The sequence below is a fragment of the Dipodomys spectabilis genome, unplaced genomic scaffold, assembly GCF_019054845.1.
Source record: "Dipodomys spectabilis isolate Male_0828 unplaced genomic scaffold, ASM1905484v1 ptg000140l, whole genome shotgun sequence".
Classification (NCBI taxonomy): Eukaryota; Metazoa; Chordata; class Mammalia; order Rodentia; family Heteromyidae; genus Dipodomys; species Dipodomys spectabilis.
In genome coordinates, this window is record NW_024870817.1 from 25382849 (window position 1) to 25410457 (window position 27609).

Sequence of the window (27609 nt, forward strand, 5' to 3'; positions counted from 1 at the left end):
ATATTCACCTAGGGCAGCTGTATGCTTAAGAATTTCTAATAATGTCATAGTTTAGTTAGATTAGAAAGTAATTGGAGAAGATTGTCTAAAGTAGTCATCATTTGATGATTGCTGTAGGGTGATTTAAATTTTCTTTATCTTCCCTAATTTCCATAGTTCTAACAAAGCTCCTATGGATGTTAGAATGAGAAAAATAATAATGTATTTACTATAAAAGAAAGAATTTCTAATAATCTCAATTTCTTCTTTGTTCTGGAGTCAGTTTTACTGTAATCGTAGCTAATCTGTGCTTTAGTTCCTACCCATATAATTATTTTGTCTGTAGGAAAATGTCAGTAGATCTGACAGTTTTAATTCTTGTGTTTACTGACTGCTTTTCCTTCTGAATCATAGGTTCCAAAATGAAGTCAAACAGGTTACAAGACAGAGTACACTTTAGTGTCACACGTACTCTTATCTTAAATGAGTTTGGGAATATATCAAGCACTTTCATAATGTTAACTACTTCATTTCTGGCTTCTTGGCTCTCAGTTTTAATAAACCCACATCCTGATGAGTCTTTTAAGTATTAAAAAAACACTAGGAAGTATATGATGGTAAAACATATGCTTTACTCTTCCCTTTGAGAATTTGATTAAATTTCTCAAAATTCAGAGTTGAAGTAAATCTGACCATTTGATGCCCATGGACCAGGGTATGCATAATTCAATCGAGAGAAGAAATACATGTTGTATGTCATTGATTTATCCATTTCAGTTGCTATCAATCTCACAGGAGAAGCCAAATAAATGGATTTGGAAAAGAAGAAAAATCAAAAGAGTTGAGAAGTCCAAAAGTCATCAAGTTTTCAAGCCATCCCGTGCTTGAGTCTTACCTACTGTCTTTCCTTCCACTTGTATCTGCTCAAACATCCAAGGAAGAAATCTGCTCTTATTCTTTTATCTTTGGAGTTAACCCCTGTTCTACATCTTCCTTTTAATATTCATGGGCATCTATTGTTCATCTCCTAAATTTTCTCTTTTCTAGTTTCAACAAAGAAATCCTTTAACTGGTAATTTGAATGGTACAGGTTTAAATCCTCTCTTAGGATCTTGATTGCTCTTGCTGGGGGCAGCATATGCTATGTAAAGATGACACTCAATCTAAAAGGGAGTCCAGAAAGATCTTCCTTGTGGTTTGCCTGTGGAATAGGGACATGGGCCTCCAAGTTCCTTGGGTTTGCCTGTGACATTTCTTAGAACCATATTAAGATCTGAGGAATGTTAGCACTACTGTCTTTTCCAGTTGCAGTTAAAAACGAGTCAACAAAAGAAAGTCTTTCAGATTTAACAACCTCCTCATAGGATTGCTGAAAATTCAAGATTCTATGAGAAAACATCAATTGATCTACTAATACTGATTGTTTCAGTATATCTTAAGGGAAGTCGTAGCTATCTGGCCCTTAGAAGTAGCCAAGTAACCATTCCAAAAGCATTTTAGAAATACCTACTAAACTAGAAGCTGTCAGGTACTGGCAACATAGAGATCAATAAAACATGTCTTCAGCCTTAAGGAATTCACAGATGAGTGGGGAAATTAGCAGTAACCTGTCAATTATGATAATATACTGTGATCAGTACCAGGGTAGAGTCCCATTCAAGGCACTGAGAATAGAGAATGCCTTGTGGGGAGGCTACTCCAGGCTTGTCTCTCTGTGGTATTTTTCTGGCTTTCCTATATTGCCAACAATACAGTTTCCATAATTACTACATACAGTATTGCTGGAGGCTGCACAAAGGACTTACATATCATCTCATGTCTCTTAGACATGCCAACCTCATAGAGGTTCTACATGGAACCCTTCTACAGTGGAGAAAACAAGCATAAATGAACTGATTTGCCTAAGTTTACCACATATAATCAGTCCATAATTTAACCCTAATATATAACCTTTCACCTATGAGAGTCTTTATCTTGAACAATGGTTTCCAAGCAGGATGATTTATTTTTTCCTTAAAAAAAAAAAAAAAAAAAAAGGACAGGCAAGCACTGGGTGGCTCATGCCTGTAATCCTCGCTACTCAGGAGGCTGAGATCTGAGGATCGAGGTTCAAAGTCAGCTGGGGCAGGAAAGTCCATGAGATTCTTATCTCCAATAAACTACCAGAAAACTGGAAGTAGTGCTGTGGCTCAAATGGTAGAGTGCTAGCCTTGACCTGAAGAGTTGAGGGACAGCACCCAAGCCCAGAGTTCAAGCCCCACAACCAACAACAACAAAAAAAGACATTGGCATTATCTGCAGACATTTTTAATTGTTGTTTCTGATATCTGATGGATAGAAGTCAAGCTCAGTAATGGTGTCAAATATCCTCCAAAGTACAAGAAAGCTCCCTCCAAAATACAAGAAAGCTCCCTCCAAAATTACCCAGGCTAAATAAGCTATTAATAGAGAGAAGCCCTAATAGGACTTTGGGACTACTTTTTTTTTTTTAAAGTAAAATCACCCCTAGATACTGGTTCTGGGAACCCCCAAATCTACCAAAGTCTACACATGCTCAAGTTTCTTACATAAAATTGTGTTTTTTAAAAAATATATAGCTTGCATATATCCTTTTGTATTTTAAGTCAATAGCTAATAAAATGTGAGTGATATAAACTGTTGTTATAGTATTTAGGGAATGAGGACAAGAAAGAAAAGTCTGTATATATTCATTAGTGACTCACTTTTGTTCTCAAATATTTTCAATCTGAGTATGTTTTTTTTTTTGTAATTGTTGTTTGTTTGTTTGTCATGGGACCTGAACTCTGGGCCTAGGTGCTGTCCCTCAGCTCTTCATCTCAAGGCTAGCACTGTACCATTTGAGCCACAGTGTCACTTCTGGCTTTTTTTCTGCTTATGTGGTACTGAGGAATCGAACTCAGGGCCTCATGCGTGTGAAGCAAGCACTCTACCATTGAGCCACCTTCCCATCCCCTCTGAGTATGTTTGAATTCATGAATGTAGAAGCAGTGAAAGTATTTGTTTGTTTGCGTACCAGCACTGAGACTTGAACTTTGAGTCCTGTGCTCTTTGCTTGGCGTTTGGCCTAAGGCTAGTACTCTAACACTTGTACTGCTCTCCACTTCTGGCTGTTTTTGCTGATTAATTGGAGATAAGAGTTTCAAGGATCTGTCTGCCTAGACTGGTTGTGAACCATGGTCCTCCATCATCCTCAGATCTTAGTCTCTCCGCTAGCTAAGATTGCTGGCGGGAGCCACCAGTGATCAGTTGATCAGTTTGTTCTGAAAGAAGAGATAATCTAGGGCATAAATGCTGGAGAAAAGCTTTCAGTATCTCAGGAAGTGTGTTTTGTTACTTTGTGTCCCATCCCTAACCTCAAATTCTCAGCTGTAACAGTGGGGAAAATTTTATGTCCCCTGTGCCAGCTGGTAAAAATCTGTGGAAACTATGGAAGAATGTGAGGGTTGTGCATAAGAATTATACTCTGACACTCTTAATATTTGGTATGAAAATACTTTTGTGGGCCACAAGCATATTACATCAGATTTAAAGCAGCTAGTTTAATTATTTTTTCTTTACATACTTTTGTACAAGCACTTGTGGTTTGGAGGAGTTATTTAAATACCTTCTTTCAAAATGAACAACAAGTTTGGCTCATCCCTCCCCTTCATTCTTTCCTTTTCAGACAGATCTAGTATGCTGGAAGGGAAACTAATTCTATCTAGCACGTGTTCAATCAGTGCCAGACAATATATTTACATGTGATGGTTGACCTTTACCTATCTCTGTCATTCATATCCACGAAACCAAACAAGTGTGTACTACAGTAAATCCATCAAACGACTGTAAACTCATGAATGTAGTTTTACTGAGGTTTTTCGGTGATGGTGGCTTTGCCTGTGTATGTGTGCTTTTCCTCCACAACAAACAGCGTCATGGTCAAGAGTCACTCACTAGGGACTTCCCTGGGAGGGTTTTAATTGTGCCCTGTCCCGCAGTGAATCACTGATCAGCCTTCAGGTGTGCAGAGCACACACTTGAGCCTGTTCTGGCGTAGCAGCTGGAGTTATTTATTTATTTTGGAGGACGGATCCATTTCAGGCTGAGGATGGGGGAGCAGCGGAGGATGCTCGGTGTCCCACGCCTGCTTCTTGGGCAGCACCCCCACTCGGCTCCCTTGCCCAAGAGGCCTCCACTCTAGGTTGGGGTAGCACGTAGGGAGCGTCAGACTGGGAAAGTGCCCTGTCTCTCCTTTCCAGCTGGACCCTGGGAGGGTCCACAACGTGTCAGGTTCAAGTGTTCCCATAGGCCAATTTTCTAGAAGTGCTTTTTAAGTTTCCATTCCGTCCCCCCCCCCCCCCTGCTTCTAGGAGGGGAGGGCAAGAAGAGCTTTTTCCTATTCAAATTCTTTTCCTTGTATGTAGATACCAAAAGGAAAGGCTACACTGGGCATGTTCGGATGTGAATGGTGTTTTGCTGATAAGCAACAGCCTCCCGGAACTGAAGACTTAAAATAGTCATCCTCCTCCCTCCACCTCCACTCCCCCCTGCAGAGGCTGCAAATGGTATCTGCCAAACAGATGACAAAGTACCTTGGACTGAATCACACAGAGACAGCATTTTGAGCAGAACGCACGGCTAAACTCTTGTAATTACAGTTTATAGCCGGCCAAGGCTCACTAGGAGAGGGCAAACCCAAGAGGAAATAAGTTTCCTGAACCTTTGAGCGATGGCTGTGCATTAATTAAAGGCTAGAATGGGACGGGTAATTCTCAGACATGCTGCAAGTTGTTCTTGAGATCAGAGTTCACATCACGTTTTTCTTTGGAGGGAGTGAGTAGATAATTGGGATTATTATTATTATTTTTCTTCTTCTTCTATTTCTTTGATCCTTCTTCTTCGTCTTGGTCTCATGGCCTTGAACCCGCAGTGAATTGAAGAGAGAAAGAAATGGATATGTCTGACCCCAATTTTTGGACTGTGCTCTCAAACTTTACGCTGCCTCACTTGAGGAGTGGAAACAGGCTTCGGCGAACACAAAGGTAAAAAACAAAAAAAAACCCGCGGTTCCTTTGGTTAGAGAGGGAATGAATGCTTTCTCTGCCCAGAGCTCAGAACCCCCTGGGCAGCTGGGGTTTTGTTATTGGATAACAGTCTGAAAAGTTTACACCTTATTAAATGGGATGGTGGGGGGAGTTATTTCAGGTATTCTGCACTCTGTGAGTCTCTGGGTAATCCTGGTAAATGTGCTCCTGAGTTCCTCTTGGAAATGTGGGTGGTAAGACTTTTCTTGGGAATAGTGGAGAGAAAAAGGAGAGGGAGAGGAGGAGGCACTTCGTTTTAGTCTGTTCTTTTGATCCAATTGTGTTTATCATTTATCCAGACCTGGGCCTTCTGGTACTCCTGATAGAACCTTTCCGATATTCTTCTCCATAAAGAACTACTTGATCTTTATAAGATGCAGTTGTATGATGCAAAATAACAACAACAACAACAATAATAATCCATGCTATCCTATTTCCTATGGACTGCTTTTAAAGAGGCAAATCTGTGTTTTAGTCTTTACTGGTTTGCTGTCAGATATTGCTAATGCAGGGCTGGCCTTTTCATTTTGTACTATCTATTTGACAGAACGGGTAGGGGAAACTTTTCAAAGTCACAAAGAACCTCCTGCTGTAGGTTGAAAGGCATTCGAGCTTAGTTTGTTGACGTTTGGAATGAGAGCATATGATTTTAAGAGGTATTTCTCTTCTCATTTCTGTGGAGAACAGCAAAGTAAGATTGTTGTGGTTTGAGAGGGCTACATCCTCTGAGGTATGTAAATATAGATGCCTTGCTTTTCATCAGAACGCATGAAAGCAACAGTCCAATCAAATAAACAGGATGCCGACTATCAGATTTGGAACTTTGTAATCTCTGTACGCCACTATTCAAAGAATGAAAGAATATGCTTCTTTGAGTTTGGTGACACCTGTAACTATTTGAAGTATAAATGGCAATATGTAGCACTTAGAAAAATTTAGTGCATTATTTATTTTTCATAATATCTCTTGGATTTTGTAATATGCTCACACACAGTCCTTAGATGTATAAACACTGATCCCATGCTTGTGTGTGTGTGTGTGAGAAAGAGACAGAGACAGATACAGAGAGAGAAGAAATCTGATAGGGTGTAAAGCCATACTTTTTCCTGCAAATTGAACATGATTGACATCGCTAAATCCAGATATGCCTTTTGAGAGATACGGCTCTCCTTTCTCTTCTGATTCTGTGATATATTGTGTTGAGATGATTTACTTTTTGTGAGTTTTATTTTGGTCAGTATTGGTCAGTTTTGTTCAAATTATATCACTCATGTACCAAACCTCCAAAATAACTAGTGAAAGAAGAGGCATGCATCCTGTGTGCCCCCTTGTTGTGGTAAATGTGATGGCTTCTTTTGACATTTCCTAATGGTGTAATCCTGGCTACCATACATCCTCTACTCTTACCTGGAGCCAGTTTTTGAGGCGATAAGGTATCCTGACACTACGTGTCTGAGTCTGAAGAGCAGTTGTATTGTAGTCTTTCTTTCCCTTGCCTACCTGTTGGCAGTACTGTATTGCTGATAGTACACTATTGAGAGTCCAGTGCCAGAGGAATTCTCAGTCTGGTCCAGCCCTGGCTGTAGGGCATTATCTGTGCCATCACTCCAATTCAGCAGCTTACATTGGTTCTAAAGTAATGCGGGTTAGGAGAGCATGGGAGAGCTGCTTTCACACCCCAAGCCACAGGCCTCCATCTTTAGTTCAGCAAAGCCTACAGGATTTTCCTTCTTTCCTTCTAGTAGTAGAGGTTGTCACAGCCATTATCTAGGAATTTCTAGAATGCGTGGAATTTGGAAATAAATGTTCTAAAGATCATCTCTACCTCTATCCCATCATTGTCCCACTTAATGGCTAGGGACCAGAAGTGTTTCAGATTTCATACTGTTTTCAGAGTTTGGAATATGTGCACATACTCAACTGGCTAAGTATTTCTAATCCCAAAATGCTCCAAAATTGAAAACTTTTTGAGCACATTGTTTTACATTTGGGAGACATTTGGTTTTTGAGTTTTCAGATTAGAATGCTTGGCATGTAGACTTGGAAGGGTAAAGGGCAGGTGCCCCTCTCTGCAGGGTAGTATGTGTGTGTGGCTGTACATCCTGCCATTCTATAAGGGTCAGTTCTAGCTGTGTTCCTCTTTGAAGTCATGAAGCATACGGTTATATTGTGACTTTTCCTTCTGCAATATTCCTTCACTAACTTCTAACACCTGTATTCTCCAAGTCTCACCCCAGTCCTTACCTGGCTGGTCAGTTTCCCTAGAATTCTATATTTTGTAAAGGATATGTTTATTCCCAAGTTGTATTGTCTTTTGCCAGGCTGAGTAACATTTTGCAGCTGAGGACATTTTGCCCTTGCCCTCTTTGAGGTCTGTCTTTACCTTTGGAACCTCTCTCTTGCCCAGAACCTATACTTGCTAACTTGCCTGCAAGAAAAGAGGATGAATGATTTCCAGATTTTACCTTGAATGTCCATTGTAGGAATTGTCAGCATGAAAGTTTTTGGTTTGCTGAACCTCACCTGCCTTTAAGCTCCCACATGGCACTATCTTATTACTTTGTTCTGTTATTGAGATGTTCTTCAACTCAAAGTCCTACCTAGCCTATTACTCCTTGTGTTCTGGGGTAAAGGAATCTATAGATGTTCATTAGGCCTAGATGTTCAGGATTGTAGAGTATTATAAAGTTGGCATATTTGGGGAGGAAAGGAATGGTAGGGGAAAAACAAAAGAAGGAGTAAACAATATCCGATAGGAAATGGACTCATTATCTTGCTCCTATAACTAACTGTAACCCTTCTGTACAGTATCTTTATGATAAAAATATATATTTAAAAAAAGATGGCATATTGTACCCGCTCTTCTTTTTTTCTGTCGTATGCACAGTGTGAATGCATGCTGTCTTATATCTGCTATTTTGATGTACAGCTCAGATATGCTATTGGAAAATGTTTCCTTTTTGTAACTACCTTTACTTTTCTCTCACCATTCACTTTCTGCTTTTAGGCACAGAGATCTGGATTTCATAGACTCATCCATTTTTTAAAAAAATTTACACTTAAGTGAAAGTTGCATGTAATAGAAGCTTTGTAGATTCATGGATATTGTATTTTTTGATAATTCCCTAGCAATATTGGCAAGCAGTTGGCCTATATTCATGTCACTGTGTGTATACATGTATGCACACACACATACTTTATTTATTTATTATTTTTATTTAAATCAATACAGCCTTAAATCAGTATGACCCTCTTCTATGCCAATGAGCAGTTTGTGACTTAGTTGCTTATTTGGGCCAAATTTCTGAACTTATTTTTCCGAGAACTCCAGATTCTGAGACCCAATATGTAAAGAAAGATTCTTAAATTAACTGCTGTGGTTGGGAGAATATATTGAATTTTCATGTTCACTTTATCCTTCCTTTAAAACATCTGTAATGTATGATGAGTTTTTCTGTTTGTTTTGTTATGAACATATGAGGATAACAAATAGATTTCTCCCCTGCGTTGGCCCTCTGGGTGTCAGGAAACTTGTATTCACTCTTTTCACTCAATGTCTACTTAAATCCACATTTGTTAAGTCTCTGTTGTACACCTGGGCACTGTGACCCGTCACTGAAAGCCATAGGCATCCCTTCAATGGAACATGGAAATGAATCACAATGCATACTAGGTCAATGGAGAAGTATTTACGAGCTACGTGTATACTGTAGGAGTTGTCCAGGCAAGAGAAGCAGGTTTCAGGTAGCCAAGGAGAGACACCATGTAGAAAAACCAAATCTCAGAAGGCCTTGAAAGAATGGTTAGTGTTATCAGACAGGACAAGGCTTCCCCACAGGGCAGAGAAACAGTATATTCAAAGGATGATGACAGTGCCAGTGGAGTTCAAGGAAGTCTACATAGCTGAGTGTTGCTGGAGCAGAAGGAACCAGAGCATAGCTCAGTGTTGCTGGAGCAGAACATGAAGAGGCCATGCAGGCAGTGCAAAGTAGTTAGGAAAGTTGACCTGGAGCCAGCTCAGAATCTTTACTCTGCTGTTAGGTAAGTTAGCTTCTGTGGACTTGGGTTGTTCCATCTGTGAGCTGGGGATAAGTAAAGTACTTACTGGATTGTTGTGAAGATTCAAATGCATTCCTATGTGTAAGTTGATTAATGTGATGACTGGCATATAAAAACTCTGAATAAATTTTAGCTGTTTCATTACAGCTTCGTTTCAACAGGAGATGAGTAGGGGGGTGATGAGGCTGAGAAGGGGAGCTGAGGGCCTTTGCCCTTTATCCTTGGAGGAGGGAGCTGCTAGTGGCCCTGGACAGTTCCAGCCTTGGAGTAGGATGAAACTTCACTGGCAATCAGCAAGTCATTGAAATAGCCTAGCTGAAAGATTTTTATAGGCCTCCACAAAGAAGGTGACGAGCTAGAAAAATTAAGGATGTAAAATTGACAGAAGCGGATAACCCATGGACCCTTAAGAACAAAGGAAGATTCTATGATGGCCCTAAGTTTTTGACTTGGGGAACCAGGGAAGTAGAGGAAGCACTTACCTGAATACGCATGGGGGAGTAGAAGAGATGGCAACCTGTACTTTCTCCTTTGGTTTCCAAACACTTTTAAATAAATGTACATGGTTAAGTATCCCAGGATGCGCTTCTGGGAAACTTATTCCTTCATCTAGACCATGCTGGACAAGGGATACAGAGGCAAACAATGCAGAGTGCTTGGGCCTCACCAGTGAACAAGTGTCTAACTAAGTCAATTGCCAAACTGAGATCAATATTCTGACAGATGTGAGCAAGAGCAGAGCAGAGAGTCGCCTTGTGGGTGTAAGGTGAGGGCTGCTTTAATGTGGTCAGGGGAGGAGGTCTTTCCAAAGACCAGTTGCTCATACCTGTAATCCTAGCTACTCGGGAATCTAAGAGCTGAGGAACACCATTGAAAGCCAGCCCAGGCAACAATGTCATGAGGCTCTCATCTACAGTTAATGAGTAAAAAAAAAAAAAAAGTCAGAACTGGAGCTGAAGCTCAAGAGGTATAGTGCTAGCCTTAAGCTGAAAAACTCAGAGACAGCACCCAGATCCTGAGTTCAAACACCACGGCAGGCATTTCCCCTCTCCCTCACCAAAGTAATATTTAGGGGAAAAGTAAAGGGTAAGACCTTGCTGTGGGAAGTTTGGGGGCAGCTATTTGGCAACATCAAAGACTATGAGGCAGGAAAGAATGTCCCCCAGGCACGCGGTTGAATATACAGGTGCAAGCCACTCCTAAAGGCTAGCCCAGAAAGTATATGCGTGGCAATCATGATTCAAACAATCAGAGAGGTAAATTAGCTTAATCTGGGAAAGCCTAGGAGGCTCTAGTCAAGGAGTGGGCAGGAACACAGCTGGGTGCAGCAGCTTGGTGGGAGGGGAAAGAATCCCCCAAGGAAGAAGGGAGCCTGAAGAACGTTGTCCCTGAGAGCCAGGAAAATGTTTAACTCTGCTAAGAGCACTGAAATGAAGGTGGGTGCTGTAACTGGTATCTGGAAGGGCTTGGGACAATTGCAGCACCAACAGTTGCCCCAGAGTGATAGGCTAGGGTGGGCGTGTCACAAGCCTGGAAACCAGAATGAAGCCAGGAATTGCATGCAGACAGGGTGGTGACCACTCTCTCTGGCAGCTGACTCCAGCAGCCACTCATCATGAGGCCTTAGTAGCTTCTGTCTATTCATGGCTGGTCTGTCAGCCCTCTTCCTGAATCATACCCCCTTACTCACCATTGCTCACTCCTTGACTAGCTTTATCATCCAAATTGGCAAAGCCAGTTTTTCCTTTTTACCTCCTCCTCAGCCTGTGAGTTATCTCCTTTCCTTCATGTTTACAGTTGACTTTCTCTGACTTTAAAGCACTGACTCTCAGCTTCCCTACCCCTACCCACCACCTTGAATTTTTCCTGAGCCCTGGCCCTTGGCCTTCCCCTGTAGCCTGTCCCACCACTGACTGAAACCTGGCCTCACGTGGTCTTCTCTCTGTCCCTCCCTGTCTGACCTGTGGGCTCAGCCCTGCCCTGAGTCCCTGAGCTCATTTCCGCCCACTCCTTGCCTTGCCCAGGCCTGTTTCATAACTGCTTCCTTTAATCCTTCTCCTTTCTTCTTGTTCTGCCCTGAAGCCTGCCTGTCACCTATATCCTCTCATCTTCAGTCAGGCTGTGCCCCACTTGGATGATGTTTCTCACTGAGCCGTCCAACCCAGATATGTTCCATTCAGGAAAGAGGAGAAAGCTGAGACCCCTGAGGCCTATGTTCTCTCAGTGATTTCTCTGGAGAGCCTAGGCTTTTACACAGGACAAGGAATTTCAGACATCGTGTCCCTGATAAACCTGACCAAATGGAAAGGACACACACAGGACTGAGTACATTTCCAGTGTACTGATCTTAGCCTTCAGGTCAGGCTTACAGGTTGTGGAGTTGCTACTTGAATACTCAGATCTTCCACATGAGGGGAGGGTGGCAGAAAAGGGAGGGTAGATAGCAGGAAAGAAATGAATGAAAAGGGACAGGGTGGAGAGATGTGTGGAAGTACTAAAAGGAGATTTCAAAAGTTCATTGAAGTCAACCATTAGAATGTGAAGAGTATGCTCCATGGCAGGGGAGACATGAGCAGTTATTGCTGTAACTGGACAGCATTGACCACTGACTGTGTGTGTACACTCAGTGTATGCGCTTCATTGCCTTTTCTTTACAAGTATATGCTAGTATCAGAAGCTTAGATAATGTCTTTAAATAGGTGAATCCTAAGACTCGTGCTAGAAAGGAAAAGCTGGCAGCTTGTAATGTCAAGAAATCACTGAGCCCCTGCTGGGAAATAGCCCATAGATGAGAAAGTATGGATGAAGAGATTCCTCCTTATATTGGTAGAAATGCAAATAGATCATTTCAGGAAGATTAAGACTGGAGGCCCTAGACTCCTCCCCACCCATCATCCATACCCTTCTCTAGGGTGGGTGAACATGCACAAAACTATTGTAATCTGAACCACCTTCACTGTGCGTCTCCTAGTCATTTGAGTATGACATCATGGTAAACTGAATACTGCCTTTGAAAGTTAAATAGTAGCGCCAAGATATTAAAAAGGTCCTGGGGCTAGCAGGATCAAAGTAGTATGCACAGGTTGTATGCATACCCATCTATAATAAGCAATCATTTTCTATCAGTAGATGTTTTGTAACTGGAAGATCTCTAAAGAAAAGTTCAGATGGTTGTGAAACTTGTAGTTCTGGTACTTTATGCTTTCTTTTGCTCTGTCTACTTGGAAAATAGGAAAATTCCACCATGAACTTGGTTGTAAATTCTGAAAATGTTGACCTAAAACCTTGTTAATAGAATAAGAGAACCTGAGGGAGTTGTAGCTCTGCTAATGGCTTTTGGCCATGCTTGTTAGACAAGGTAATTATACTGATATCAAACTAAACTGTCAAATTGTTTTGTCTTAAAGAAAAAAAAAAAACGACCCTACCACAAACTAGGCTTTGATCAGCACTTGCAGGTAAAATAGATTGGTAAGAAAAGAGGCAGTCATTTATTTTTTTCCCCTTAAGTACCCTATTGCTTTATTAAAATTATAGAACCTTGGGAATTTCTACATTCTCTGACTTGGTGGTCTTCCATTTATCAACACTGATTTTGTTAAGAATTTAGGATGGCATCTCAAATATAATTGCAAGCAAAAGCATATGTGAAATGTTCTAGGCCAGCCATCATTTGTATTCTGAAGTTCTTAAGTAAGCTTTTGACTGTTCAGAGGTAAGATCCAGCATCCCTTGTTCCTGGAAAGTTTCTTGTCTGACATGCAAGTTTGAATTGCAGAGATACTTTTTGGAATAATTAGTTCTGTTCAGAGTGAATCACCTGAGTGGAGGGAATTTGTGAAACTTGCTAAGCTCCCTTAGGATCATAAGGTCAGAAAGGGAAGAAAAGTGAATTTACCAGGAATGTGTTACTATGTGAGTAAGAAGCTGTCTTTGTTATGCTTTTCTTTTTCTTTTCTTTTCTTTTTTTTTTTGTCTGTCATGGGGCTTGAACTCTGGGCCTGGGCGCTGCCCCTGAGCTTTTCAGCTCAAAGCAAGTACTCTACCACTTCAGCCACAGTGCCACTTCTAGCTTCAGCCACAGTGCCACTTCCAGTTTTCTGGTGGTTAATTGGAGATAAGAGTCTCATGGACTTTGCTGCCCTTGCTGGTTTCAAACGGTGATCCTCAGATCTCAGCCTCCTGAGTAGCTAGGATCATAGCCATAAGCCACTGGTGCCCAGCTTTTGTTATGCTTTTTTCTATCTAATTTTAAGTGTTACAGTATTGTTTGTGTATCAGGTTCAATTGTGACTTTGTTGAGATTCACTCTTAGATTATTACTTAGTCATTATTGAATTTCTTGGCTCTGAAATATGAAGGGAACTACCGAAACTGTAGCTTAATTAAAAAATCACTTATTCCTCTTTAACAATAAACATTAATGTGTTTTAAAATGCAATATGCTAGATACCTTTATGTTGGGAATTATAATAATGAAATATTTACTGATGTATGTAGGAGTGAAGTGGGGAAAAAGTATGTTTGTCATGGGAATAAGTTCAGCTGGATAAGGCACTCTAGGAAATGTGGTAAATGAATCCATTGTTAGGGAAAAACAATAGCCATGAAATGGCTATTATGCAATGTTATTTCTTAAGTCTGAGTTGGTTGGCTTGTTGGTCTTGGAACCTGAAGTAGAATTCCTGTGAAGTTATTACTTCACTTGGCTAATCTCAAGACTCTTGAGACAAAAATCAAAGAATTTTTCAGGGAGATTACCTAGAGCAGACACAAACCATTGGAGATATTGAAGCTCTGTTGACTAGATTTAATTTTCCCATGTGAGAAATACTGTTATCTATTTGGTAATCTTCATCCTATTACCTATCCAAACACAAATAATCTAATCACCCCAAAACTAGCTCACTGTAAAATGAGTCTGTGCTTGCCCAACTACTCTAGCGCTCAAGTAGATGGCAAAATAAATGCAAGTCACCTGTCATAAAAAAACTGGATGAGTGATAGTGAATTTGCCTATCCCACACAGGGTAGATCCTTAAGCAGAAGACTTTGATCTCAAATGACAATAGGAACCATTGGAGGACAGATGGGTGGTGGAAAAGTTCAGGATACCTTGGGTAATAGTTCTTGCTACATATTCTGTGAAATAAGCTTCTAAGTGCATGAATTGTAATTTCTTATATGTTTTAGGATTTGATTTCTGGGGTTAGATGTTTGGACCATGGAATTAATAATTTTTTTTTTACTTTGTGGCCTGTAAAATTTTCTATGTAGAATTCTTTCTCAGTAGATGTCTTCTGTCCTGTTAAATTGAGGTAAATTGGGCCTTAGAAATCAAGGTGTTTTTTTTTTTTTTTCTTTTAGTCATGTGACTTGAACTCAGGGCCTGGGCACTATCCCTGAGCTCCTTTGCTCTGGTGCTCTACCACTTTGAGCCACAGAGCCACTTCTGTTTTTTTGGTAGTTCATTGGAGTTAAGAGTCTAACGGACTTTCCTGCTCAGGCTGGCTTTGAACAATGATCCTCAGATCTCAGCCTCCTGAGTAGCTGGATTACAGGCGTGAGCCATCAGCACTCAGCTAAAATCAAGAATTTTAAGCTGAGAAATCAATAGTTTTTCTTAACATAGGGCTTCAAGCTCAAGACCCTTTAGTCCATTTCTTATATCTTGGTGCATTTTACCAGCAAAGCCATTGCCTAGGTGTGCTTTTGGCAGGTGCATTTTATGTTTCTTTGACTTTGTGATAGTTACTTGTCATTTGACAATTTCTTGTAAGAGCTCTGTAAACAATAGCCCTTTAGAGTTATCTTACTTTTTTTGAGATTTAACCTTAAAAGTAGTCCATCTTCTGCCAGACACCAGTGGCTCACACCTGCAGTCCTAGCTACTCAGGAGACTAGAATCTGAGGATTGCAGTTCGAAGCCAGCCTGGGCAGGAAAATCCATGAGACTCTTATCTTCAATTAATCACCAGAAAGCAGGAAGTAGAGAGGTGGCTCAAATGGTAGAGTGCTAGCCTTGAGCAATAAAATTCAGAGACAGTACCAGGCCCTGAGTTCAAGCCCCAGGATCAGCGCGTGTATGCGAGCATGCACACGCATGCATGCATGCACACACACACACACACACACACACACACACACACACACACACACAGCAGACTATCTTTTATACATATGATGACCTAGTGGTTCAGGGATGGTGAAGTGGTTACGAAACATTCAGTAGAATGGGCTGTGGGTTAAAAATCCACGAGGGAAAAATGGTTCTGACTCTTGGCACCAAGAGGCATTCAGAAGTATTGTATTCGAGCCAGAATAAACATATATGCCCTTTATACTTCTTTCAGTTAGAAATCACTTCTAAACACTTACTTTGGCATTAAGGAAGCTCGTCATGACCTATTGTTCCAGAAAGATTATAGTCCTGTTTTAAGCCAGTTCTCTAGTTCCCATGTAAGTGATTTGCCCAGCCTGGAGCTGCAGCAACAGCCTTTGCTTTTCAAACCCTCCCTTCTTTTAGGTGTGTCCAGCCGGCAGTGGCTTGTAGCTGATCCTCAGCCACTTAACAGGTTTGATTTCACATCTATTTCATAGAGAAACTAACATGGTTGGAGGGTATTCATGGCCCAGCATTTATGGACTTCGTTGGGAAGTCCCAGGTGTGTATCTATCTTTAATGCTATGTTAAAGCTGGTTAGACTAAAGTGTTTCTGCTTTTGCTTTACTCTGTGTTCTGGGCATAGTTTTAAAGATGTCTTAGGGTCTGGATTGGAAAGGAAAGGAAACGTCTAGTCCTCAAGGCTGAGTAGATCCTTTTTAAAATTCTCTTCCTTTGGCAGCCTAACGAAAGAGAAGTCAAGTGATTATAAACCGGGCAAAATGACAAGGAAACTGAGAAATGGAGGAGTAACTTCTCAAATATGGGAAGTTAATTATAGTTAAAAATACTTAAGAGGGGCTGATTTATGAGTCATGCTTCTCTGTGTGACCCTTTTATGGCTCTGGGAGCTTGCCTATGAGCCTGAATCACCTCTGAAACCTGATAACCTAATAACCTAGGTTGACTTCTGTGGATAGAGTCTGAGATTTGTTATATCATCATCTTTTTTTTTCATGTCTATACCAAATATTCATTGAGCGTCTTCTATGGGACAAGGGCTATGGTTACATCTAGAAAACAAAGATGACGTATGGCATGATGTTTTTGTTTAAGTAGCTCGATCCATTGGGGTCAGAAAATAATGTAGACAAATATTTATGATAACATGTAATAATCAGTGGGAGAGCTGCCAAGAAGGGAGGTACAAGGAGAATGTCTGTTGATGAAATTTCATACATATTACCTCATCGAACCCTCATATCCTCATAACTCTGTGAAGGTTATTTATTATATTTATACTACAGTGGAAAAAAAAGGAAGACAAAAGTACCTGCTTTCAAATCAAACCTGTACTAAGTAGTGATTCCTGATTAAAAAAAGAAAGAAAAAAACTCAAACTTCATTGTTCTATCTCCTAAGAGAGTGAACCATAGTCTAATTATTGAAAATAATATTTTCAAAGTGAGATGGTAGCATGTTAATTTTATAAATCAGTTGCCCCTTGGCAGTGAGTAATATTTTTGGAATACAGAGCTCTGATCATTTTGATCTTTGCTATAGAAATGCCACCTGCCGTCTGAGGAAAGAGAGTGAAAAAATAGAAATAGGTTTTACTTTGTTTTAAAACTGCCACCTGCTGCTGCTTTCCTCCACTAATGGGAATTGTATATGTATTCTTCTGTAATTTCCTCATCTTAAAGCATCACAGTTTATAATGGGTTTTGAGTGGGTTTGTGCTTTCAAATTGAAGCTTTACTTAGGATGTAGCTATGAACAGCTGCCGTTCAATGAGTAACACCCCATTGCATCCAAGATTGTTTTTCTGAGATTGCCCTCTATGTACTGTGAAATCCTGTGTATTCACATGAGCACTGTATATATTTAATGTACACATCTCAGAATACATAGTGACCTTAAGATATTGCATAGTTTATTTCATAGAGGGACAGAAGTTCTTTAATCTTATACAGCTGTACAATGGGAATACCAGAAGAGATTGGCTGAGACATTTTAGAAATGATTTAGTTATAGGCTTCTATTCTTTTTTTTAAATAGAATGACTCTTTTGAATATGCTAAACTAACATTTTTAACAAGGATATGGCTTGATGACACTCATTTAAATATTTTTCCATTGGAAATGTCATATTTAGAGAACTGAGAAGGAACTGCTATGTAATGAATTAGACAACTGTATCAGAATAAGCTATAAATAGTCTATAGCAAAATACAAAAATGCTATGTCCAGGAGTCTCAGAAGTACACCCCTCACCACACACTCACACACACACACACACACACACACACACACACACACACACACACACACACACACACACACACACAATCTTCACTGGCTCTCAGCTTCCATTGAGCTGCTTTTGAGGAGTGACTGCCTTTACTGTGGACTGAACTACAGAAATCTTCCCTTCAGGTATTTTTTTAAATGACAAGGTTACTTTAAGGGTTCCTCACCTAAACCTAAGTTTTCAGATTGCTAGGGACATGGGACTAACCCCTTGGATTTACTTATTGTAGAAAAGGAAAATTCATTCCAGTAAGTAGTTTTCTTTGTCTCATTTTGTTTAGAATTCGGGTTGTTGAGATATAAAATATATATATTAAAGTCATGTGTTTTAGGTGTGCCTTTCACTGAAGTTTAACAAACACAGGCATGTAGCTAACACTAAAAGCAAAACATAGTGTAATTCTGTTACCTCAAACACATTTAAATATTTTTAATAGTTTAATTGATAATGCAGACTTTGAATAAGTTATTTCTCTCTACCCTATGTTTTCAATTGAACACAACATTTATTATTAGTTTCTTTTCTGTCCCAGGATCTCATCTAATGTATCATGGTACATTGTATGGTCCTATTTAAACATGATTTTTAGGAGGAAATAATTATCACATAGCTTGATTACATGTTGGTTATGTCAAGTAGCAGGAAAATGCATCAGAATGAGGTATGTGTAAAAAAGGGTATGAGCTGAGTCATATGGTTTACTATTAGTATATAATAGCCCTGGTAATGCCGCATAGACAGTGAAGTTGTTAAAATCCAGATAAGTTCATCTGACTGGCAGGAAATGTCTAAAAATAATTCTAGATTGTTTTCTGGGGGAAGGAAAGAGTACCATGAGGTAAAAGAGTTTACTTATGGTCTGGAAATGTGGCTTAGCAGTAGAGAGCTTGCCTTGGGTTCAATTTCTCAGTACCACGTACACAGAAAAAGCCAGAAGTGGTGCTGTGGCTCAAGTGGTAGAGTGCTAGCCTTGAGCAAAAGAAGCTCAGGGACAGTTCCCAGGCTGTGAGTTCAAACCCCAGGACTTGGGGGGGGAGCTTATTTATTGTTTACTTATGTATGTATAAGACATATTTGTGGCTTAAGACATAGATTATCATTACTGGAAAGAATGAAGGGGAGACTAAACAAAATATACATTTTACCAAAGATCAACTTAATGTCCCTTTTCTGGTTTAGAAAATAATTATCGAGTCCTTCTGATACTTTATTATATCTTAATCCTAATAGAACTCTCATAGCTTTTAAAATAACATAAATTAGCACATACTTGAGATAAAGAATGAGAACATATCAACAAGCATAAGGAAAAAACTTACCTTCAAATATAAAACTTGGATATAACTATTGTTAAATTATTGGTTAGTTTATTTTGTGTGTATATGTGTGTTTTGTGCATGTGTGCACACATTACAAAATTTACTCAGTTCAGTTAGTCATTTCATTCATTCTTTTTTTTGGTCTGCTTTGATTTGCCTCTTTCCTTTCATGAGACTCTTTAAGTATCCAAATTTATAGTGGTCAGATTTCTGGAAACTTTGAATATTGTTAGTCTGTGGAAAGAATCAGAAGGATGGTGGAACCACAATCCCAATTGAGCTTTGAAGGCCTCTGGGCAGTACCCTGCACTGCCGATTGTGGGCATGCCCACTGTATCTCCAGGCAACCTCCCCTGTGTACAGCTGGGACCGCAGAAAAGAAAAAAAACACTAGTGATGTCACCCTGGGAGACTGCAGATTTTAGATCCTCTTTTTCTCCACCTGTATTTAGAGCTCTCTTTAAAAATACTAGTGTTAAAATAGATTCCAATTACCATCTCCCTACGGCCTTAAATGTTAAAACCTCAAGATCCAAACTTTATCCTTTATGTATGTGAGCAGACTTGGCAGATGTCAGGGTCAATTAATATACTTTTTCCAAGGTGTGGAATTTGTTTTTTCTCTCTATAGGGTAACAATGAATTCATCTCCTCCTTTTCCCTGTGTTCTTTGAGGGGGGGAAAAACCTTTTAATTTTCCGAAATATATTGTGCAGTACTGTGATACTTTGATTTTTTTTGAAGTAGTTGTAATAACTTTTTAAAAAACTATTCTATGTCATGGGGTAAAATATGGGGATATCTAAATCCATCCAGTGTATTACTTGTTTTGAGAGCTGAGTATACTGAATCATATGTTTAAAATGAGGTTGTCTTGGCCAGTGGTTCAGGCCAGTAATCCCAGAGGCAGAGATAGATGAATCATAGTCCAAGGCTGTAGCCTGAGTGAAGTTAGCATAAGACCCTATCTCAAAATCCAACTAAAAGCAGATGGACTGGGCGCATGGTTCAACTGGTAGAGTGTTTGCCTGGCAAGCACCAAACCCTGAATTTAATCTCTAGTTACTTCCCTTCAGAAACAAAGCAAAATCTGAAACAAAAACAAACAAAAAACAAGGCTACCAGAAACATCTAAATTGACCCCTTCCTCCCCTGTAAGATGAGAAAATTATTGCTTAGCTACCAGTGTTTCAAATGGGTAAGCAACAGAGATGGACTTAGAACTTTGCCTTCAGGTTCCAAATGAGGACAGCCACGGTGAAAAAAGAATCTCTATAATCCTTCAAGGGAGGAGACAGGAGTGAGGACTGTAAACCCAGTCCAAGTGAAGTCCATTCACTTATTGCCTGCTCTCCCTGGAGTTTCAGGTGCTCATGTGTGCAAGTTGCTTTACTTTTCATTTTTTGCCCGTAAGTGGCAATTCAGAGCAGTGAGTAATTATTTACTTAGAGTGTGTCTGCTGTGCTGTCCATTTCTGCCATAAGGTCCTAAAGAACAAGTGCCACATTCTATTTTTTTTAATTTACTTTTATTTATTTATTTATTTTTGTCAGTCTTGGGTCTTAAGCTGTCCCTGAGCTCTTCAGCTCAAGGCTAATGCTCAACCACTTGAGCCACAGTACCACTTCCAGTTTTCTACTGGCTAATTGGTAATAAGAGTCTCATGGATGTACCTGCCTGGTCTGGCTTTGAACTGAGATCCTCAGATCTTAGCCTCCTGGGTAGCTAGGATTATAGGCATGAGCCACTGGAGCCTAGCTTTTTATTTATTTATTTGAGCACACAGGTGGCTCACTATCTGGGCTTGAAACAAATTTATTACTGAATATCTGAGTATCAATGGAGTTATTTTATAAACTCCACTTAGTGCTAAACTTGACTGATTTTTTTGCTTTGCCATAATCTATCACAACATGACAGAGAAATCTGATTCCTGTCTCTTTTGGGAGGAGTGTTTCACTTGTGACCCTGATTACTAGTGCTTTTTATGCCCTTCATATTTTATGATAGGTTGGTTTAGATCAGTTGACCTTCACTGAGAAGGATTTATACTTGGCCTAGTTTCCTTTACTCAAATTGGCCTTTCTTCTTCATCCATATTCAGACTAAGAGGTCTTTCTACCCAATCAGACTGTAGATTTGTGCAAAGTTTTGTTAGTTCCTGACTGTATGAGCCTAGACATATGATCTTGGCATATCATCTCAACTCTGATACTTGTTTTTTTTCTTTAACCAGTAACTTTTTTCCCTCTGAACCCTGAACAGCTTCTCTGAACCCTGAGGGCAGGGGCAGGTAAGGTCCACCTTCAGGCCCAGTCTGCCTCCCCTGATCTGTGTGTGTGTGTGTGTGTGTGTGTGTGTGTGTGTGTGTGTGTGTGTGTGTGTGTGTGTGTGTGTGTAAGCACAACAATGTACCAGTACTGCGGTTTGAATTCAGGTCCTTGGGTGTACTGTTCTTTAGCTTTTTGACTCCAGATGGGTGCTCTGCCACTTGAGCCACAGTTCTACTTCTAGCTTTTTTTGATGGCTAATAGGAGATAAGAGTCTCACAGACTTTACTGTCTGAGCTGGCTCTGAACTTTGATTCTGAGATCTCAGCCTCCTGAATAGCTAGAATTATAGGTATGGTAAGAGTCTCACAGACTTTCCTGCCTGGACTGGCTTTGAACCTTGAGTCATATATCTCAGCCTTCTAAGTAGCTAGGATTCCAGGTATAAGCCTGGCTGGATGTTGAGTTTTATTGAAAGGTAACCACAGGGATTCACTTAGAGATGATTTGTAGTTACTTGTGCGCCAAGGGAACAATCAAGTCATTGTAACAGAAACTGGCCTACAAAGCCAAAAATATTTAGAAAAAATTTATCCACCTCTTACCCAGGCCAATACTTCCCAAATATATAAATGTTAAAATTGACCCTTTCCCCACTGATCACTGTTATTTTAGGCTTTTACTTTAGGCACCCCAGAAAGAAAGTTTGGGTATGGCTGTTGTATCTAGAGAGCCCCACCCCACTTCTGGAGTGTGGCCAGAGCCTTGAGCCATGACACAGGACAGAACATGTTGAAAGAGGCATCCGTGTGGCTCCCTCACCCTGCCCTCTAGCATGTCCTGACTTGAAGCAGAGGCCATGCATACTGCAGGAATAAAATTTTCTCTGATCCAAGTATAAATACAGCCATGCAATGTAGATTGCAACATGCCTAGGTTTAGTTCAGATTATTGCTCACTGTATTTTACCAGGTATGTTAAATCGAGGCTTCTTCAAAAGCTTCCAGACTCAGTCCCTTTAAAACTGTCTCGAAATGTGCCAAAGGGTAGAATGATTACAAATGATAACGACTCTTCTATAGCAAAAGACTTTCTGAATTGTAGCAGCAGGAATTCCTGAAGCCACTCTGGGCAGTTGGAAAGTAAACGTTCTCAAAGGAGCAATGAAGGTTGTTTTGTGAGTTTGTTTTGTTTTGTTTTGTAAGCAAAGTGAGCTCACAGTTCCTTAGTGGCTTTGGTTAGGGACACCCTGGTGTCTAGTAGACAACTCCAGCTGGGACTCGATTGTGGTACACAGTGGCAGAGGAGGATTTGTGATTTATCACAACCCTTACACCCAGTACAGGAGGGATGAGACTTCTGACGGCTGCTAATAGTGATTGTGCTTGCTTGATATTTTCCATTTAAAAACAAAGAGATTTTAACATTAACAGATGTCTTTAAATTAAAAAATACACTATGGGGGCTGAGAATGTGGCTCAGTGGTAGAATGCTGGCCTAGCACTCATGAAACCCCGGGTTCAATTCCTCAGTACCACATACACAGAAAAGACCAGAAATGGTACTGTGGCTCAAGTGCTAGCCTTGGGCAAAAGAAGCTCAGGGCCATTGCCCAGGCCCTCAATTCAAGCCCCATGACTGGCCCCCCCCCCAAAAAAATACTATGAAGACATGACAAGATACAAGATCATTACCCCAAATTGTGCCGAGTCTTCCCAACTCTTTCTTTCTGTCTCTCCTGTCCCTTATAGTACCATCATACATTTCTATTGCATCTGCACAGTCAGTTCACTGGTAGCCTTTATCTCAACATATGGTGATTCTGCATGTTCTTATCTGAATGTCCAGCTGATGATGAGTATCTTGAGGCAAAGACTTTATGCCTGTGTAGTGCCTGCTACATAATCGGTACTTAATAAAGGTTTATTGACTGAAAGCACTCCACAGTGAGGGTATTCATGCATATAGCTTTTTCTGTCATTTGGACTCTTTCCTTAGAATAAAGTCCCAGAATAGATATTTCTAGGCCAAAGTGACGTGAACATGTTTATGAATCTTAATACATAATGCCAAGTAGCTTTTATGTCTACTTGAGGTGCCTTCCAAGTTTGTGGTTCTCATATTGCTGGGTATATTATTGCTAGGTTGGCAGTCTGGTGTTCCATATTTTCTCTAGCAAAAAAGTGACAGTAGGATACATCAGCGCCAAATTCAAGTCTGGAGTGCACATTGCATATGTTTGAGAATGAAATCCTTCTAAAAGCATTAAAATCTCTCATTGTAGAATTCAGGAAATAGGAGAGATAGGCAGCAGAGGCAAGACAGTGGATTAAAAAATGTTGTCTTAAGGGCAGATAATTCCTGAGTTTCATTACTGCTCTGAACTTGACTGAACTGCCATCAATATTTCAAGAAAGCAATTGGATATTTTTTTATTCACCTCCCCACAGCCCACATTGACTGTTCAAATAGGAGACATTACTAAATGCAAATTGCTGTTAATGTCCATTCCAAGGTCTGCTTTTATCAACGTTTGAAACTGTTTGTCTAATGTATAATGCATTTCCATCTTCCATTGATCTGATTTGTGCGTGTGAAATAAGACAGAGCCTCCATGCTGTGACCTTGAGAAACAGTCATGGGTTTTGTTTTTTTTTTTCAGCTTGATATTTTCTACTCCCTCATCTCTTAGTATTTGGCAGGCTCATAAATTACCAGTGATAAATAGCCTGATCTACCTTTTGGCACAAGGATGTTATTGAGAAATATATAGATAGAGTCACCCAAATGACACTTTACAAGATGACATGTGAAGCTTGAGGGACCTAAGCTGAACAGAATGACAACAGTGTTGTATAAAAAAATAGCTTGTAGAGTCTGAGGATTGTGAATAGGAAGATTCAATACTTAAGAGTAATGTTTTTATGATTTCTGAAGTTTTCTATTCCATTGTTGTATATATTCTTTCCCAGCTTAGTTAGCTTCAATATGTATTTAAAACTGCAAATTTAGTCTCTGGATAAATAGCCCGATAGAGGAGTCAGAAATATTTTCTAGGTCTGGGAAGGTGGCTCAGTGGTAGAGTGCTGGCCTTGAATGCCTGAGGCCCTGGGTTCGATTCCTTAGCACCACAAAAGCAGAAAAAGCTGGAAGTGGTGCTGTGGCCCAAGTGGTAGAATGCTAGCCTTGAGCTGAAGAGCTGAGGGACAGTGCCCAGGCCCAGAGTTCAGGTCCCACATCTGACAGAAAAAAAAAATTTTTTTTCTACTCCTAGATGTGGCTTTCAGATTTCCTCTTCCTCTTCCTCCTTTTTCTTCTTTTTCTTTCTTTCTTTGTGTGTGTGTGTGTGTGTGTGTGTGTGTGTGTGTGTGTGCGCGCGCGTGCGCATGTGTGTTGGTCATGGGGCTTGAATTCTGGGCCTGGGCGCTGTCCCTCAGTTCTTCAGCTCAAGGCTAGCACTCTACCACTTGAGCCACAGCTTTTTCTGTTTATGTGGTGCTGAGGAATCGAACCCAGGGCCTCATGCATGAGAGGCAAACACTCTACCACTGAGCCACCTTCCCAGCCCTTCTCTCTTTTTTTTTTTGAAAGGCAGAGTCTGTAGACCTTGACCTAATTAGACAGGTTGGTTGTTGTTGTTGTTTTTTTTGAGAATCTTTGAGAAATCAATAATAACTTGGTAGTACGTGATCATACATGGGTTATTTCAAGCCATACATAGGCTGAAAAGGATTCAGTGAGCCATGCTGTTTGTCTTCCTGGAGTCCCATCACTTTGGGACTTTAAAGATCTAGATGACTTGGGAGAAGCGGTCTTTTTAGTCTTTCCATGAATCCTGGGTCCTGTTACTCAGACATGGACAAGTACCATCCCCTTCACATAGGTTAAAGATGCTAGAGGACTAGAAGTAGATAATTCTAACCCAAATAACTTAATTGAACTTACGTAAGATATTTACAGTATTTTGGAGGGGCAGTATGGTTGAGTAATTATGACTAGTGGCATTTGCAGTATTTGGAAAGCTGGCAGATATAATAGAACAGTAATAGAACCTTGGCTCCACGCTACCTCCTTAACTTAATCATATTCTGCACTCAGCCTCTTTCACTTTTTCCAGAAAACTGGTCCATCTTAGTGTCAAACACATCCATATTGCCTGAGCTCTAGAACGCTTTTCATCTTGTGGGACGGATGAAGCTCTTTACCCATGAAACCTTCCCTCCCTCACCCCTCCCAGCCACTGGCAACCACTATTCCATTTTCACTGTCTATGAATGTAATTCTTTGGGGAACCTTATATAGATGGAACCATATAGCATTTGGTTTTTTTTTTGTGGCTTGCTTAAAAAAATTAGCATGATGACCTCAGGATTTACACATCGTGTAGCATGTGTTAGGGTCCTTTAATTTTTCAAAAGGTGAACTATATTCCATGATACGTAGAGCACATCTTGTTTACCTATTTAGCCCAACATGAACAGTTGGATTTGTTCCATATGTTGGCTGTTGTGAACAAGGCTGAGCATAGAGCAGCTATGAACATGGCTGTGCAAATAGCTTTTCCAGGTTCTTTGGGGGTACATATCCAGAAGAGGAGTTGTTGGATCACATGAAAGTTTTATTTATGACTTTTTTGAGGACCTTCTCTCTAGTTTTTTCAGCAACTACGTACAGGATTCCAATGTCACCATATCCTCTCCACTTGCTTGTTTTTGTTCATTGTTTTTCTTTTCTTAAATGTTTATTGTTATTATAAAAGTGACATACAGAGGGGATACAGTTATACAGTTACATAAATTGGGTAAGGGACACATTTCTTTTTGGACAATGTCACCCCTTCCCTCAGTGTCCCCCCCCCAGTTTTTCCCTCCCATCCCCATCCACAATTTATATAGTTCATTTTTAACATAGTGGTGAGTACCACTGCTGCTGCATTTGTTCACCCTTGGTCCCTTCATTTTGTTTTTCTTCTTTCTTATAGTACCCATCCTAATCAACATAAAACAGTACAAGCTTTTTATTTTTGTCTTTTTTAACTTTCTGTGACTAGTAGAAAAGATTTTTGACTGTGTGGACTCTTTATCTGAAGTAATGTTTAAGTACTATTTGGGTTAACTAATGATAATTCTCCATGATGCAAAGTAGGTAGACTGGTTTTCTGTTCCCATTTCTGTGACATAATTATATCAGTATCTAAACTTGCAGTGGATTCCTTGAAAGAAGACGCTTCTGGTTCCACATAGATCAATGATACTGTGTTATATACAATGATACTGTGATTTTAAGGAATGGATTCAAGAGGTCAGGACCTCTTACATTATCTAGAACATGATGCTATTTTACATGCTATTCTTTTGAGGATCCTGTTTTGTTGTTGTTTTGTTTTGTTTTGATTTTTAATTAAGGTTAGCCAAAATGATCCAGTAATTAAAAAAAGAAACTTCAGGAGTCATGTTTGTAGTCATATTGGCACAGCAAACAAGTTTTATGATACTGCCATGTCTTTCTGGGTCTTCTAGAGTTTATCTTATCATTATTTTTGATTATTATTGGTATTATTTCATTTAAGAATTCCATTGACAATATGGGTAAAGTCAATAGATACTTTTTCAGAATGGTATAAAATCAAATATATAACATAAAATACTTAAGATTCATAAAATAAAATGTATAACATCATAATGGAAACCAATATATTTGAAATAGTCATAACCCTATTAAAATGTTGGTGATATTGTGTAGTTTTTTATTAGCACATCCGACATCACTATCTAGAGGCAGGTCTGGTAACTACCACAACTTTGAAGTGATAATGAGTATAAATGATTTTTTTAATGTATCTGTAGCAACATATGAAAACATGTGGTTTCTGTTCAAAACAGAATTCTAATGACTGCTAGTACTGGGAATGTACATTTGTTGGGAAAAGAGATTCACATTTTATTTTCTGGTTAGTGGAAATAAAGGCATTCTTTTTTTTTTTTTTTTTTGTAATTGTTGTTGTTGTTTTAAGCAATCCAAGATCTTGGACTCCAGGTAGTAAATAAGTGAATTAGAAACTCCCTATAAGTGCTGTAGCTCAGAGAAAAAGGCTGACATAGATGGTCTATGGAATTTGTCATGACATTGGCCTCATAGCTGACCTGATTAAGATGATGTTATGGGAGCCAAGTACCCTTTGATTCATCTGGCGGGGAAGTAAGCAGTCAGATTGTCTTCAGTTACTTTCATTCTAGCATGTAGCTAGGAATGCTGGGGAGTGGATGCAAACACAACCCACCTGAATGGTACAGGCAGTACTAACAAATCCTGATCATTTGCCTTTCAAGGGACGAAATGCCCAGGAGTTGTGGGAATGTGGCTGTCCCCCGATGTCTATAGTAACTTGTGCCGTTTAAATGAGCTTGTATCTTAATTACATGTGACCATAAATATATGAATATTCTGTCCTTCACCTACCTACTTATATTGCCTAGCTGAGAAA

The 27609-nt window shown here is 39.8% G+C and overlaps 1 protein-coding gene across 2 annotated transcripts in view; it reads left to right on the plus strand.

The window, feature by feature from the left end:
- The first annotated feature begins 4623 nt into the window (after window positions 1-4623).
- LOC122117159 (microtubule-associated serine/threonine-protein kinase 4-like) overlaps window positions 4624-27609 on the plus strand; it is a 163840-nt gene continuing 140854 nt past the window's right edge. For both annotated transcript variants that reach the window (XM_042690814.1, XM_042690813.1), the window contains exon 1: window positions 4624-5021. In XM_042690814.1, coding sequence (XP_042546748.1) covers window positions 4930-5021 — 92 coding nt within the window. In that variant the 5' untranslated portion in view covers window positions 4624-4929. The remainder of the gene's footprint in view (window positions 5022-27609) is intronic.